This window comes from Schistocerca cancellata, chromosome 4 (genome assembly GCF_023864275.1).
Source record: "Schistocerca cancellata isolate TAMUIC-IGC-003103 chromosome 4, iqSchCanc2.1, whole genome shotgun sequence".
Taxonomy (NCBI): Eukaryota; Metazoa; Arthropoda; class Insecta; order Orthoptera; family Acrididae; genus Schistocerca; species Schistocerca cancellata.
Window position 1 is genome coordinate 812,636,996 of NC_064629.1, and position 17,999 is coordinate 812,654,994.

General features: G+C 37.5%; 1 protein-coding gene across 4 annotated transcripts in view; it reads right to left on the bottom strand.

Annotated features, from left to right (window-relative positions):
- The window catches only part of LOC126184795 (syndetin), a 169,720-nt gene extending 152,022 nt beyond the window's left edge, over positions 1-17,698 (bottom strand). Inside the window, exons 1-4 of one of the 4 annotated variants that reach the window (XM_049927374.1) lie at positions 17,584-17,698; positions 9,163-9,203; positions 5,148-5,353; positions 1,042-1,178 (exon numbers count right to left, since the gene is read on the bottom strand). In XM_049927374.1, the coding sequence (XP_049783331.1) occupies positions 1,042-1,178; positions 5,148-5,267 (257 nt within the window). In that variant the 5' untranslated portion in view covers positions 5,268-5,353; positions 9,163-9,203; positions 17,584-17,698. The other 3 variants (XM_049927376.1, XM_049927375.1, XM_049927377.1) reach the window with 3 other exon arrangements.
- Positions 17,699-17,999: the final 301 nt, after the last annotated feature.

A 17,999-nucleotide genomic window follows, 5' to 3' on the forward strand; every position in this document is an offset into this window, starting at 1 on the left:
GCCCACCACAGCCTATAACCCCCAGCCCATCACTGCTGCTACAATTGGCATAATCTCACACAGTTGGCCACCTCAGCCAGCCATTCCCTGGTGCTTGATATGACAATGCTTTTCAGTCTACCACCACCACCACATGCCCCCACCCCCCTCCCCCAACACCACCACAAAGGACATCTTCACTGTGCCTGACCAACTGCCAACGAGACCGTGAGTAGCATACAAAATCTACTCCAGTTACCTCCACTTCACCTGTCAACAATCTGTCCAAGGTCTGATCATCAAAGAGTCATCTGCTACCACTGAAGTTGGAAATGCCGTAGCCTCTAGATGTAGCCATACACTGGGAGAGTGCATTTCCTTTGGCATCATATACAACTGAAAAAACTCCTTTTGTGGAGGAAGTGGCACAGGGTGGGTTTGTTGCTGTCACATTCAATTATATGAACCTGATGGAGATTTTCCTCAAGTAGAAAAAACTGCAAACAAATGCTCTTTTCTCACTGAATCCTATGATAAACACTTGTTAACTATTGAATAAGAAGAGGTGTCCCTGGAAATGGTATCACCACGATTATTTCAACACACATCAGAAACCTGAAGTGTTCAGTAGAATTGCCTTGAATACATTTTAGTAAATCCAGATGGAAATCGTATGTAGGCTGTGCAATCTATGCATCATGAAAACAGCTCACATAGAAGTCAACAAAAAAGGTCTTAGTCTGAAATTTTGGGATTTCAGTGTAGGTGGTCCACACTACCAAAAAGTAGTGTGCAAGAAAAATAATGTAAGGAAACTCGTACTGATGTAATACAACATTAAAAACTACAATAAAGCCAAAATACTACAAATTATAGCGATTTTAAGTATATTATTGATTTTATTCCCCTCTTCCTTCTATATCATTAATGAAAAATTCTAAAAAGAACTGTATGATTTTTTATTTACCAAAGAGCATATTTATTAGAACTACATATTTATTAACAATAAAGAAATGCCCCATATGATACAGACATAAATTATAAAACAAAAATCAATACTACCTCGCAACTTCATCATGACGCTGAGATTGCTTTTGCAAAATTAACTGCAAAACTCTTTTAGATACCACCATATGCTGCTGTCTTAAGTTTTCCCGTCGAGCCTGAATACTGTGTATGTCGAGGACATCAGGGAGTTTCTGGGGGAAAAAATTGAGCAACATAAAAAATAATACTGATAGCATATGAAGTAATAGTTCTTCCTTACTAAAGACAGATAGACACATAAACACACAAGAGAAACCAATGATAAAAGGCAGGAAAGAATTTAACTTCTCAAAATCCAGTCTACAAATGTCACTTTACAGCCACTCTTAACATCTCACTCATCTATCAGAACCTGTGCTTGCAAATATGGCATAGACTATCTACGATCATCACAGGAGAGCAGTCACAACAAGATGGTCCATGTCAGTTTCAATATATGTAGCAGAGTGCATTAAAACTGCAACATGTTCTGAAAATAAGAACATAGACCAAATTCAGTCAAGTATGCTCATATGCTGCACTTATAACCAATATGATATGCATACACCTCTGAGGGAGTTGTGTAGTGGCGTATTTACATTCTTATAATACAATTTCTGCAAAGAATAAAGGATTAAAAACAAACTAGGCAAGTGGTGTGTGTGTGTGTGTGTGTGTGTGTGTGTGTGTGTGTGTGTGTGTGTAAAAAAGACAATAGCTAACTTGTTAAGTGAGATACAACAGATGCTGCTGTTACATATCACAATTGTCGTAACTCAGTGCAACTGTGTAGATCTGAAAATTTGTCGTCACTCAATCCCATAAATAAAAGTTTCATATACTTGCTGAAGCGAGAAAAATGCAAAGTACATTGCCTCTGATAATGCAAATATTTTTAGAGACTATTCTTGAACGCAGATAATAAACCTGTAAACCCATAATAGTTTTAGCATGCAGGTTCCTTAGAGACGACAGTGTTGTTTCAATATACATTTTAGCTTTTGTACTGTCTCTGATCTTCGAAGTTACAGGCAACTCAGATAATCGCCAACTATTAGGGGAGGTGACAACCTTATTTAGTGCTCCATCTCTCTTCCATAGACAGTTGTATTTAACATTGTATTCTGATGACAGCATCAATCTGCAAATCACCTGTGGCATCTACTGACCTCATACAGCACAGAAGGGCACTACACAGCCATAGGAAATGGACCAAGTGCAGATTATTCTAGTCAGCACTTTGCAATAGATATTAACAGAAGAGGAAAGTGCATTACTGTTGAAACTTCCCTTCAAAACAAATATTTAATTGCAGAGTACCTGTAATATTGGCTCCATTTCACTAGATATTCATGTGGTCTCTGATAGAAGAGAATACTAATGCAAATAGCTTCTTTCAGGGACATTGAGTCTACAGATCACAAAATATATTGTGTACCAGTTTGACATGTTGTATGTCTACAAATATGGGAAATGTACACATCCCTGTCTGAGTCTAGTGTTGGATATAGTCTACAGGAGCTGTAACACTTTGCTGTAGTTGTGATAGTACCCTATGTCTGTCAGTCTCTCCATATCATGGAGCATGTAATATTACCCAGTGTACTGACAGAGTATTCATTACTTGTGACCCAATTTCAGCAAAATCTTTCAGTATCTAGATCACATAATGGATGATGCCAGGTTTTCTGACGTGGTACAAACTAGACTATATTATTTAATTGGATAGATAAAAAATCTACTCACCAAGCAGCGGCACAAGACACACATAAGGGACTATTGTAATTGGCAAGCTTTCGGAGCCAGTAGCTCCTTCTTCAGGCAGAAGGGTTGAAGGGGAAGGAAGAGGGATGAAGGAAAAGGACTGGAGAGGTCTAGGAAAAGGGGTAGATTTTGGGAAAGTCACCCAGACCCACAGGTCAGGGGAGACCTACTGTACAGGATGAGAATCAAAGACTATAATGGGCTGTACTGAACTTGGTTGCAAAAGTGTCCCAATAAAGCTCATACAAACTGCCAAGCAGAGGTGACAAAAGTCACAAGTCTGTCCTGTAAGTCAGAGTAGTCTTAGAAGATTGTGTTGCCTGCAGCTGATTAAATAGCTTTTTTCCCCTTTTTTCCACTACCCTCGTGATCTCAAACAATAGACTGTACAACATATATTACACTGGTAAAATTATATAATAGGATAGATAAAAAAATCTACTCACCAAGTGGCGGCAGAACAACACATAAAAGAGTGTGTTGTTCTGCTGCTGCTTGGTGAGTAGGCTTTTTATCTATCCTATTGAATAATTTCGTCAATAATTGGTTGTTTTCGTTGTTATATATTATACTGGGTTTTTCTGGAGTAAATACATCCCCACACTACAAACAAGTACTTCTAAGAGCTAATATTTCCACAGTGGAAACAAATGTAGCTGTTTCAATCAAACTGTGTACGAGCTACAAGCTATAATTTTTTCTTCCACAACGTAATTTTCAATGCATTTCCATTTTTTCTGCATTATGAACATAACAGATTGGAGGGATGCAAATTTTTTGCATTGTGCAGCTGACTTTGTACTAGTATGGATTACATACATTTTTGTTGCAACTGTACTCATTGGTTGAGCATAGATTATTCAAGTTCAGGAATTTATCAAAATGCCTGTGTTACACGTTGTGCTGTAAATTAAATTTTATGATTCATCATGTATTTTCATATCAGTGTGAAACAATTTTTTTTATATCCTTAACTCCACTGTAGAGATCTGACTTGTTTTTAGCATTTTGTGTCTCCATTTAAAGGTTGTATGTATTACATTCATCTCTATCTAAGGCCTAATTCAATTGTTTGTGAGCTGTTTAGTGTTCCCTTTGTCTTCCTTTATGAATTTTGATAACTTCTATTTTACTGCAACTCTGTTTTCAGCCACAGATCAATCTATTTTATTAATGCCTGACTGCTTACTTTCATTCTATTACGTCATATGGGATCATATTCTGGAGTAACTCGTCAAACCAAGCAAAAGTTTTCATAGTGTGTAATAAGACTCATTTTTGGTGTAAATTCAAGATCATCATGTAGAAACCTGTTTGAGGAACTAGGTATTCTAATAACTGCTTCTCAGTATATTTATTCCTTAATGAAATTTGTTGCAAATAATGTGTCTATTTCCAAACATAGTTCAAGACTAGGAATAAGAACAACCCACACAAAGAACTAAAATCACTTGCCTTGGTCCAGCATTCAAAAACATATATATATTTTCAATAAATTGCCAAAAACCATTAAAAACTTGCTTTCAGATACAGCACAGTTTAAACAGTGCCTGGAAGACTTTTTGATAGGCAACTCCTTCTACTCTATAGATGAATATCTTAACATGGACTCTTAGACCAACTTCAGTAAAAACATCTGTCAGGTTTCAGTTTTGACAGAACTTGGTCACTATAGTCAAGATTAGATATTTTGTGTAAGATAAATTTATTAAAAGTGCACAACTACATTTCATTCTAACAGTGTATTAATTAGCAGTTCCAGTTTACTGTAATGTATTCACATATTTTTGACAATCACCTGACAAATGATCAGGGAAGTGAGAATTGTATGCAAATGTTCTAAATTTTTTATGTTATTCCTCTCACATGTTCCACATCCCATGAGAATCATCTCATTTTTGGGTCTATGGAACGAAAATTGAATCTGATGCAATCACTGTTCATATTCGTTGCGACTATCTACACAATATACCTGAATTTTTCTTATAACTTATTGGCACTCCTTGTTTTCAGACTTGAATTTTCAACAAGAGTTGTCATTAAATAGATGGAAGAATTTTAAAAAATCATAAATGAATCTGGCTTTCCAATGGAAAAGTGAGCAAATATCTGTTTGGCTTCATTTTTCCATTTTATTCACAAATACTATGTGACATCTTAAAAATTATGATGGCTTTACAAAAAATCATGAATATTACAGAATAGCAAGAGGAATTCCTATTTTGTAGCAAGCATGGATATAACAAGAATAACTGCAACACCACACAGTGATTAATATTACAGATAAGTCTGAATTTAAATAAAAAGAAAGAGGATTCTGGCAAGAAAAGTTTGATATTTTGATGCTTCAAGCAGAAATTTCATATTTCATTACTCACTTTTAGTTCATGAATACAAGGATCAAATGTAATACTGTCAAAGTAGTCGCTGTCTATCTCTTCAAGAACATCTTCAATTGTTTTCTGTACCGCTGCCGAAGGGCTTTTCTCTGGTTCCATTGTATGAAACCTGGATACAACAACCCTGGAAGCTGAATTTTCTATGTTCCAATCATAATAACTGCTACGCAATTTGAAATTTGCTCCTGCAAGATATACACAGAACATTCATTAGATGTGTGAACAGGTATTAACTTTTTACAAATATTTACTAGCATACACAAAGAATGGTTTGAGACAAAAGTTTTCAAAACTAAGGGTATTTTAACCTAGGGAAATGTACGAGGAGGAACCAGAATTTCAGAGAAACCACAGGAGGACTGAGCAGGACCAGCTGCATAAAGATGAGAGGAATCTAATATGTTAGACATGGTAAATGTGAGATCTGACAAATTAGATGAAGGAAGGAAGGAAGGACAGATGATAGTTTAGCATCCCCCTGCAACAATGCCCAAGCTCAGGCTGGACAAGGATGGGGAATGAAATAGGATATTTATTTTTCATAGGAATAATACCAGCATTGATCTTAACTGATTTAAGGAAACCACAAAAAAAAAAAGAAATTGAATGGATAGCCAGAGATTTATATCCCACTCCTCTCAAATGCGAGATCAGTACGCTAACAACTGTGACACCTCAATCCGAGGAAAGGTGGTGAGATGACAAGAAGAAATAATTAGAGGAAACAAATCAGAAAAAAAATCAACACAAGAAGCCAGAGGAAGAAAACAGGCAAATGTGGAAAATGAAAGGGCTCTTTAAATTAGAACAAAGAGAGGAGAATATGGGGGTCAAAAGATGGTTCACAAATGTAAATCTGACAGTAGTACAGAAAGCCAGCAAGAAAATGAATGAACACAATTCATCAACACTAGGAGATATCACCATAAGTTGAAGCCAGATAGCTAGCAGAAACCAAGCACATTGTGTAAATAATGTTCACATCTGCAGCGCACCAAAGTATTGGTGCTGAGAGGATCTTAGTTGTCATGCTGGCACATAAGAGGTGATAGTGGGGAAGTGGATAAGACAGAAACTTCTGGCCAAACTAAAATTGAGTTGTGGGTTGGGCCACAAACCTACATCTCCTGGAGACAATGCTTTTACTGACAGGGCAACCCAGGTACACCTTACAATCCACCTTTATTGTTTCAGTTAGATCAGACACACTCTCGTACTGCAGCTATAATTATCACCTGGCACATATTATTTTCCGTCAAAAGCTACCATAACACTGCATGCGCCACAAGAAAGTGAAAAACTCTTTCTGGACAAGATACTTTCAACAGTAATGTCAGTCAACCACATAAGGAATGAAAGGGACAAGATGTGGCAAATGGTCTCAGCAGAAGATGTGCATATTTCTGTGCATTGCTTGTTTACTGTTACATATTTCTTCCAATGCTGTATCAAGAGGGAGAGGGAAAATGAGATATCAGTTTGAAGACTTTTTTCTTTGTTGACAGGTCTACATGTAACGGAAGATTCACCACATCTTCGAATGAGTAGCAATAACTAACTATCTACAGCCAGACAACTTGTCTGGCATAGCAGCAATGTTGTTCAGAGGCCAAGTTGTGAATGAAATCCAGAAGGCAACATTAGGTAACAGAATATCATCACTTTCATATAACTTACATCATTTAAGCAGTGCACAAAAAGAAAGTTCTCAGAAGGCACGAATGTTACATGTTCCATATTTAATTGGTGTCTGAGTACTAGAATGTGAGAAGGACATAATCCGCACAGACATGGAACTGAGATATTTTGAGTTCTACAGTGATTCAGAGATATTCCAAGTTATTTCCTTTGTAAAGCAGGAGAGTAAAGGTGAGTATGAATTATTCATATACTGTAGGATAATAAATATATAATAGCAGTATCTAAACATGACAATAGCTCATTTTTTTAATAATTCGTAGATTAGCTCCCTCTCCCATTCTAGCACACATATGGGAAAAAAACACTCATAGTAATGATGGGAGCTGCATGCTACCATGAAACTTTGTCTGACCACAGCACCAGTTCAGTGCAAGCTACATTTTGGTGTGACCTTTTCCCGAACACCCCTTCACCCCGCTCCCCAAACATTAACTCCATACTAAAAACTGTTCTTACTAGCTTAATATCTGATATGTCCTGCATCACTGATTAACTGACATTAACCTTCACAGACAGACAAAAAAATGATAGAGGGCTTTAATTCATAACATATATGGACAATTTCATGAAGCTCGGCCTTCACCTCTCGATGGTAATGGCATTATTTTCACAGTGGTAGGGAACTTTAATTCATCATAATTCAGCAAATTTGCATAAAATCAGTCTATTAGCAAAAAGAACACACAGACAGAAACTACAGAATTGCACTATAACTTTACAGATATATTTTTAAGAGTTCAGATTCACCACAAGAGCAGATGGTATAGATGGCAGTGTATCACGACCTGACTTGTTACAAATAATACTGACACGAGCCATCCCCCTTCCCACATATTTACCAACAATCTTCATAAAACTTTCTTGGACTTCTTGCCACGGCAGTTCAGGGTAAAACCTCGGGTTTTCAATGATTTCCATCATCATCATCAGTTGTTCCTGACAAAGACAATGGTAGAAATCATCGAAAACTTGAGGTTTTTCCCTGAACTGACGGGGCAAGAAGTCTGAAAATGTTTTATACAACAGTGTCATCATGAAAGACTTCATTCTCATATTACCAACAATCTGTTTGTACATCTACCCCACGAAGGCGGAATAGTTATTACGAAAAAAGTGGTGTTTTATGTCAGAACATGATCAGCAACACATGTGCCAAGTGAATGGGTATATTGATAAATAAAGATGTCTTGTCAGTGGTACCAGTAAGATATGGTAAGAATGTGATTTGAGTAACAAGTTTTAGACATTCAAGAAAATTACTACACTTACAATAAGTTAATGAAATAATTGCATAACAGACAAAGCATTGGCTCATGACGACTGAAGCATATGTAGTTTTGACTCTGAGAACAGAAACAATACAGCAGTTAACATTATTAGATTCAACTTTGAGAAAGTGATCATGGCATCAGTGGAATGTTTAGTTAGCGTGGAGCCTTTCTTAAACTTTACAACTGGTCACACATGCTGTGTTTTTGACTTACAGAAAGCCTGAGATTTTTGCAACCTGTTTACAAAATACTGGACAAGCTATGAAACTGGATTTAACAGCTTCTCAGCATACAGGCCATAGTGACTTGTTCTCGAAGAGTAGACATCTTCAGAAGCTAAAGCAAATTTGGAGCATACCTCAATAAAGTTTATAGGTCCCCAATTACTTTAAAGGTATTGTATGGTGTAAGTGTGTAGGTTTCTACAGACAGAGTCAGTTAACACAAAAAATATTCTAGTTTTAGAGCCACATCATGTTGCAAAAAAATTGTCCCACTGTTTCAGCTACAGTTGCAGTGGAAGGACACTGCAACTGTGCTTGAAATGCCAGAACACCTACTTCACAAAATGAGGTGGCTCTAAACCCAGAAAACTTTTATGTCAACTGATATATGTATGCTACAAAACATTTACTACCAACCAAAATATTATTGCACCTAGTAGGGAAGACACTTTGCTCACCTTATCATGAGTCAGCATGTGAGAACGTTTCATAATACATCACAACTGACTTGAAAAAATTGACAGTGTGATGCCTTTTCTTTAGTTTACTGTAATGTCACTGCATGTTTTCGATAATGACCAAGAGCAACAATATCGTGGTTGAGCAGTATAGCAACAGAGTTACATGACATTATTTATTTTGTTTTAATTCAACTAAACCTTCACGTCAACAACACAAGGTCATAACATGTCAAAAACTTACTTTTTTATATAAATAAGGTTAACTAAATATTGAATTATGAAGTTCCAGAATGAAGAAATAAACATACAACATAAGAATTTACTTTGACGTACAAACCTTAATAACAGATAGTGGAAGGTGAGGGTGTCAGCCAACACCTGTAAGCAGAGAGCATTCCTGAGTTTATGTGGAATGATTTAAGACCACAGAAAATCTCAAGTCAGGATGCTTATATTGAAAAGTTTACATTGTTTTTAATTCATATGACAACATAATTAAGTTAACCAAATTTATTCCTGTGAGTAAGACGCAACTTCAAATTGGATTTGAAAACCTGCATTTTGCTGCCCTAAGTTTCCAACTCTTTTAGAGGCCAAATGAAAACACATGCTGCACAGTGTAACACACTTTTCTGAAATGTACTTATGGATATGCTCAAAACATAAAGCTGATTTCTCTGTAACTTGTTCACTACATGTTACATATTTCATAAGAAAATACATGCGATGTCAGTGTACAAATATTCAGTTCATTTAACACAGGCCTCAACATGTTTTGTGAGTAAATGCTATAAATTGCTTCTGAAACATATATACATGGTCTAATCAATATTAATCTGACCACTGCCTATGTTCAACATCAACATGCAATAATCATTCACAGATGGTAGCACTAGTAATGGAGGTTATATAAAGCACATTGAGGGAGGGGCAGGGATGGAAAACAGTGCAGTCGTCATCTCTCTGATGTCCAAAAGAGCATGATCCTTAGCTGCCTGGCAGAGAGATGAAGCATTACCGAAACGGCTAAGTTTGTAAACTGTTCGCATGCTGTCATGCTTAAAGTATACCACACACGGCAAAATGAAGCTATCCAAAACGGGCACCCAGGCAATTGTGGTGCATCACAGGCTGTAGATGACAGGGGTGAACAACAGTTGTGGAGATGTATACAGGTGAACAGACATGCAACTATTGAGCAACTGACTGCCCAGATGAACCATGGGGTTACAGTACCTTCTCAATACCCGTTGCTGTGTACGGGCCTCCGCTGCATGCACCTAGTTCATGCAACCATGCAGATTCCTGTTAATAAACGATGAAGGCTGGAATTTTACATAACAATACTGCAACTGGACATCCACTGAGTGGTGACAGGGGCCTTTTCAGATGAATCAGGTTTTATGCTCCATTGGACAGATGGCCGTTGGCCCATTGGCATGTATAGCGTGAAATGTCTGAAAGCAAACACCTTGCAACAACTGTCAGTAAAGTCCAGACCAGAGGAGGGAGTTCTGTGATCTGGGGGAATGTTTTTGTGGCATTCCCTGGGTGCTCTTGTCATTCTGCTAGGCACAATGGATCAACACAAGTATGCATCCACCCTTGGGAAATTGTCCACCCCGACATGCAGTTTGTTTTTTTCCTCTGCATGATTACATGTATCAGCAGGACAATGCAACATGCCACACCACTCACAATGAACATGAGAGGTTTCAAGAGCACAAGGATGAGTTTACCATACTCCCCTAGCCACTACATTCCCCAGAGTTAAACCCAATCAAGAATATGTGGGACAACGATGATCAGGCTATTCACACCATGGATCCTCAATCAAAACACCTAGTGCAGCTGGCTGTGGCACTGGAGTTAGTAAGGCTCCACATCCCTGTCAGTACCTCCCATAAGCTCAATGAAACTCTCCCTGCACATCTCGCAGCAGTCCACACTGCAAAAGGGAGTTATTTGGGCTTTACACAGGTGGTGGCGTTAATGTGACTGGACAGTGTATTACAGTTACTAAAGTTAATAAAACAATCAAGAAGGCTAGGAGAGTACTTCTGTTAGGAAGAGCAGATACACAATTGTTAGCATACCACTTAGACAAAGAACTAACATCATCTAGTTCCAGTACAATGGATGCAAAGGAATTACGGGTAAAGTTTAAATGGACTGTAAATCGTGCTCTGGAGAAGTACGTGCCGAGTAAGTGGATTAAGGATGAAAAAGACTCACCGAGGCTTAACAATGAAATTACAAAAATGCTGATGCAGCAAAGGCTGCTGAATTTTCAGATCAAACAAGAAAGCGCAAATGATGACAAGAAAAAGTTAATTAGAAATTCTAGCGGCTCTAAAACAAAAAGATCGATGAGTGAATTACGAGACAACTATCACTGTCATACCTAAGCAAAAGATCTTGACAAGAACCCAAGAAAATTCTGGTCATACGCAAAATCGCTAAATGGGTCTATGGCTTATATCCAGTGTCACTCATTGACCAGTCTGGTGTAGCAGCATAAAATAGCGATAGGAAAGCCAAAGTTTTGAATTTCGCATTCCAGAAATCATTCGTGCAGGAGAATCATACACACATACCATCACTTGACCGTTACACAGGCTCCCACATGCAGGACACAGTAATAAGCATCCATTAGGTAGAGAAACAACTGAAAGACCTGAAAACCGAGAAGTCCCCAGATCTGGACGGAATCCCAGTTCAGCTTTACAAACAGCACTCTGTGGCATTGGCCCCTTAGTTACCTTGAATTTATCATGAATTCCTCACCCAGCACAAAGTCCCAATCAACAGGAAAAAAGTGCAGCTGACTCATGTATGTAAGAAAGGTAAAAAGAACAGACCTCCAAAAATTACAGACCAATATCCTATAACATTAGTTTGCTACAGAATTCTTGAACGTGTTCTAAGCTCAAATACAATACATTTCCTTGAGACGTAAAGGCTTCTGTTCACGAATCAATATGGTTTTATAAAGCATTGCTCATGCAAGACTTAGCTTGCCATTTTCTCAAAGGATATCCCGTGACGTGTGGATGAAAGGCAACAGGCAACTTACATATTCTTGAACTTCTGAAATGCATTTGGCACGGTGCCCCACTGCAGACCATTAAAGATATGAGCATACAGAATAGGTTCCCAGACACGTGAGTGGCTCAGAGACTTCTTAAGTAACAGAACCCAGAATGCTGTCCTTGATGGCGATTGTTCATGAGAAATGAGGTATTGTTAAGTGTGCCCCAAAAAAGTGTGATAGGACTGCTGCTATTTTCTTTAGACATAAATGATCTCGTGGAGAGGTGAGCAGCAATCTATGGTTGTTTGTTGATGATGCTGTCGTGTACGGGAGGGTGTCATTGTTGGGCGACTGCAGGGAGATACAAGATGACTTGGACAAAATTTCTTGTTGGTGTGTAAAAATGTAAGTTATGCAGATGAGTAGGAAAAACAAACCCATAATTTTCAAATACAGCATTAGAAGTGTGCTGCTTGATACAGTCATATTACACACACACACACACACACACACACACACACACACACACACAGAACCTCCGACGGGGGAGGATTTTAGAAAAGTGTGGTTCATCTGTACAGGATACCGTATATAGAACACTAATGTGACCCATTCTTGACTACGAGGTGTGGCTATAAAATAATGGGGCTATTGCTGTAAAAGAGTTTATTTCAAAAACACACACATCTAGTAATCGTCAACCTCAATATAGTCCCCTTCTCTATCCCTGCAACATTCCACGTCAATTTTCCATTGAAGGAGACAGTGCTGAAGGTCTTCCTCTGTGAGCTGCTTGATGATGCGCTGCTTTTTCTTTCACTGCTTTAACGGACTGAAATCTTGTTCCTTTTAATGTAGATTTGACCTCGTGGACCAGATAAAACCCACATAGTGTTAATGTCTAGGATAGTTTTGAATGGTATTCAAAGTGTCGGTACACAATATTTCACAAGCTTCTTTTTGTTTGGTCGTGAGAATTTTTGGCACCAGTTTTGCATGCATTCTTCTCATGTTAAATCAGTTGCATAAAATTTGCTTTACACATGCCCTGTCAATTCCAAAAGTTCCAGCAACAGATACTCAACAGACGGTCAGATCAAATCAATTACTGACTTTTTCAATATTTCCATCTGTTTTTTATGTTGATGAGCATCCCGGGCACAAGTCATCTTCAACGTCTTCTCAGCCATCTTGGAAACACCTGAACAACTCAAAAACTAGCGTATGTGACAGTCTTCAGCATACACTTCTTATAGTAACCAATAGCTATCAGTAGCAGTTTTTCCAAGTTTCATGTGAAACTTTACAAAAATTCGTTGCTATATTATTACACTTAACGTTTCTCCAGCAAAACAAAATAACAGCTCTACAACAAAAAAAGGCTACAGTCACACTGACTTGTCTACAGGCACAAGAGATGCTGCATTCGACTGAGAAGGTTTCACATTTCATAGCTACTGGTTGTTCATCTTTGGCACGTGTACTTACTCTGTGACAGCACTGGTCCCATTATTTTATAGGCACACCTTGTATTGCTCAAGTGTTTGATATCTGCACCATGTTAGATTGAAGAAAAACATTGAAGCAATTCAGGGACAGGCTGCTACATCTGTTACTAGTGGTTTTGAAAATCACACAAGTATTGTGGTGATGTGCTTTGGGAACTCAAATGGGAATCCCTGGAGGGAGGGTGACATTCTTTTCAGGGAACACTACTGAGAACATTTATGGAACTGGCATTTGAAGTTGACTGCACAACCACCACTAACATTTTGCATTTAGGACCGCAAAGATAAGAGAAATTAGGGCAGGTACAGATGCATATAGACAGTAGTTTTTCCCTCTCTCTTATTTGCAAGTAAAACAGTAAGGGCCTGAGTACAAGGTACTCTCCGCCACAGACTGTATGATGGCTTGTTGAGTACATATGTGGATGTAGATTTATACTTTGATGTTCCCCCAATTTTTTGCCATATGACTTTAAGGAATGAAAGTATGTGACATGAAAATTTTCAGTGAATGACTAATAATGACTACTTCAGCTGCAAAGGTAGCTGCATTCGGCTCCAGCAAGAGGTTGTGAATGTGTACCTCCTGCCTATCTTCACTTCCAGAAATTTGTTTTCTGCTTCAATAACTGCGCGTCCACTGTACGATAGTGTCATGTTAATCAGAATGCAACTGCCTGTAATAGAAGGATGTTCTGTGTTTTACTGTAATTAATAGCCAGCATCCACAGCTTGGCTAAAGTGTGGTAGTTCATAGTGGATATCTCCTCCCCCCTCCCTTTCCCTTCCCACGAAATCTTTATTGGGTCGAGCGGGTGAAGCCAATGAACGTGAATAAAAAAGAAGGGATTAAAATACTGATCTTTAGGATACTCCAATGTCTACAGTCATGTCATTTTAATGCACTTTTCTCATCTATAAAAACTAAAATTGCAATGTACATTCAGAACATCTACATTAAATAACAGACAAGTCCATGACAAGTATTTTTTGTGTATTATAAACATACATCATACATAAACTTAGGATTGATGTTGATTAATTCTATCCATGACAGAAGCAAAACTGAAACAAGATATTTTGCATATCTAATTAACATCAGCCAAAACATCATTCACCCATTTCAGCAAATTTATAACTGAAGGTGTCTGTTAGGTCTTTACCACTATTCTTACTATAACCCCAGTTGTTTTTATTGTATGTATACATTTGTATGAGCAACATGCAAAGCTCATAGCCACTCTAATAACAGTATTTTTTTGTGATAGCTACTTCAGATGGCTCTTTTGAGTGTACCGTAAACCTCCGTATCATTCCCACAAAATTTTACATCCTATGTGAGATTACGGTGATTTGTCTTAACACTGGCTGCTTGTTACCAATAGGATTGTGTTTTATGTAACTTAGAGGAAAGTAGTTTCCATTACATGTAGTAAAGGACTGTGTTAACACACTGCATTCCTCTTCCAGAGTGCAACTGATGATCCTTGATGAGCTGAATAAATGGTTCTACAGCATGTGAGTTAGTCACTAAATTTCTTGAAAACCTATGTATTCTCCACTCATTTCTTGGTTAAGTCTAATGGCCTGGTAACAAATTGGTAAATATTTCCACACCGTGTCAATCCAATAGATCCCTGATGACATATCAATGAAAATAGCTACTGCTGCATCATTACTTTCCATATTTTTGTTGGAAAGTCATAGTTAACTATAGGCCTAAATTATGAGGAGAAAGGTGGAAATCTACATCCTCCTCTGCAGAGGAGTGAAATCATTGCTACTATGTTTTTCCTCCAGTGCACACACTTTTTGAATTTAACAATGAAATGGGACCAATCTTCAGACAGTTTTCACCTCATCCACAGCAGTTTCCTGCCACCCTCCCAGTTTCTGCCTGCATCAATGAATTTCATTATTCTAATCTTAAACAGTAATAACATAGCATGTGAAATACCTTTGTAACTGTTATCCACAGATGAATAAAACTATTAATTCCACCACCATTCCCAGCCTGTTAAAATCCTTGTGGGAAGCCCTCCGACCCCACCCTACCCAACATCACTTTCAAAATATGTTCTAGGCAGCTTATTTCTATAATAATAATATAAAAAAAAGGAAGAGAGATATTTGTCAGATCAATCACATTACTTTGCAGTTAATATGCAGAAAGTGTTGTGCATTCTATAAGCTAACAGCAAGAATGAACAGATCCACAGATATGTAAATAGAATGCAGCAGACACCATTGACATGCAGCAGATGTTTTCAAAGCATACAATGTAATACTACACCATGAGGAAGGTTAGAGGTGACTTTTTGCCAACAAGCTCATTTGGGAATGAGAACTATCTCAGAGTAGAACTGGTAATGCAATTTGTGATGATTAGTTCGCTTACACTATAGTAACACATGAGTAATAACTACCAAACACTGCACTGCAACAGTCCTGCAACTTGTATGTTACCAAACAGGTGCAATAAACTGTTTTATATCATTTATGCCCCTTTTCCAAAAACGAAAAATGTCCTATATAGCAAGAAATGGAGGACGATCTTTTTTAATATCACATTATGATAAAGGCATTACATTACCTAAAACATGCCTTTTTTTCAAATAACAAACACACACACTACCACTAAGATCTGTAATGAAATGCTACACAAACTAAAACAGCAATTGAAATTCTTATCACTCCTGCCATTTCAAAGAAATGGTTTTATAACTACAAAGAAAAATTTCAATAAGCCCAATAACACTAGAGTTTATAGCCATAGTTTATCATTGCTCTGAAACAAAATTAGACACTTTTCTACATAGATCAGAAGACAAAATCCATGTATCTATAAAAACTGTAGTTTCTTTGGATATTTCTCTTGGAGGAAGTTCAAGAATTTATTTAGACAGCTAATTCAACAGAACTGTTCACATGAGATCAACCTTTGTACTTCATTGCGTACCATCATTGTAATTAATGTACTGTTCATGTCAAATTCATTAGAGAACTCTGACTACCTTATGGTTCATGTACTCAGTCTCATTTTTAAAGCATGAAACCCATGTGTGACACCAACATCTGAAATGTAAATTTCATCGAGTATGTATTACACAGAATCCATGTCATGAACTCTGAAGAATGAACAACAGAAAAACGACCTAATGGTCATGAAGAATCTTCAAATGAAAATGTATATCAGTTTCAAGTTGCATAACATGAGTTACAAAGTGGGATTTGCACTAAGTGTTTTAAAGAGAAAGTAAATAAATACAATAATTCCAGAAAGTTGTTTTAGTACATTTCAAAATCTGTAATTGTTCTGCATTCACTACCAGTTTTTGCAACATCTGGCAACATAATTATCACAGAGGATTGTGTCACTAAAAAGCACAAAATATATAGGTCCCGAGTCACTTTTTTTTACATATCGCCACAAATAAGAAGAATGCTATTTTTCCTACATCAAAATTAACAAGAGCAATTTTGTTATTGCTTACTTTTAGAGAAATAGCTGCACCAAAAATTAACAACATTAAAAAAATACAACTTCACAAAAGGTGGTAATAATATCGCAAAGCCCATTATAAGCACACCACAGCATCCCATCATCTAAAATAATGAAGTAAAGTTAACTTACACTATAAAAATTAACAATATGTGCATCACGTGAAGGTAGCAGACAGAATTATTCCAAGTCATGTACTGTTCTCGAAATGATCTATAATGTCCAGCATTGTGAAGCTACCTACAGTTGAAGTAGACAGTAATATCACAGGATATTTGGTATTCCAGATGGACTGCTCCGTCAGAAATATACATGTTTTACTAGAATTTGGGGGAAGCTCTTATGCACAACTCGGGCTTTAGAGAGTGATATAATTCTTTTCCTCTTTCATTCTTTTTCTTATTTATTTTGTAAATGCGAAAGTGGGCATACGCCGTACAACTTACAGCAACCTATCCGTTGCACGAGTCACTGTTTTTGTATTATGATATAAGACGTCCTCGATTTAGCCATTTCAACATCAGTAATTCAGTTTAAGTAACGCTCTAGATTTAGCAACACGAATTAGCACAAAAAGCTTTGCATTGCGTCAGTTGTTTATACTAACGAAACAACTGTCACGCGCTGCACTTCGGCAGTGATATACTAGTAAAACTAGATGACATACGACGAAAGTGAGGCTACACGATATCTGATTGCACGAAAGTAACTCACAGCTTCAATCAATTGATGTAGGTTGTTTTGTAAGATCATTTCAAACTTTTTCCAACACACATAGCGTTTTTCCTCTCTCTCACGGTCCATACCACAGTGTAAAGATAAACCACTGTAGCACCAATCGATCTGACACACTTACGGCTATGCGCAGAATGTTTCAAACCTGTGTGTCTACACTCCTGGAAATTGAAATAAGAACACCGTGAATTCATTGTCCCAGGAAGGGGAAACTTTATTGACACATTCCTGGGGTCAGATACATCACATGATCACACTGACAGAACCACAGGCACATAGACACAGGCAACAGAGCATGCACAATGTCGGCACTAGTACAGTGTATATCCACCTTTCGCAGCAATGCAGGCTGCTATTCTCCCATGGAGACGATCGTAAAGATGCTGGATGTAGTC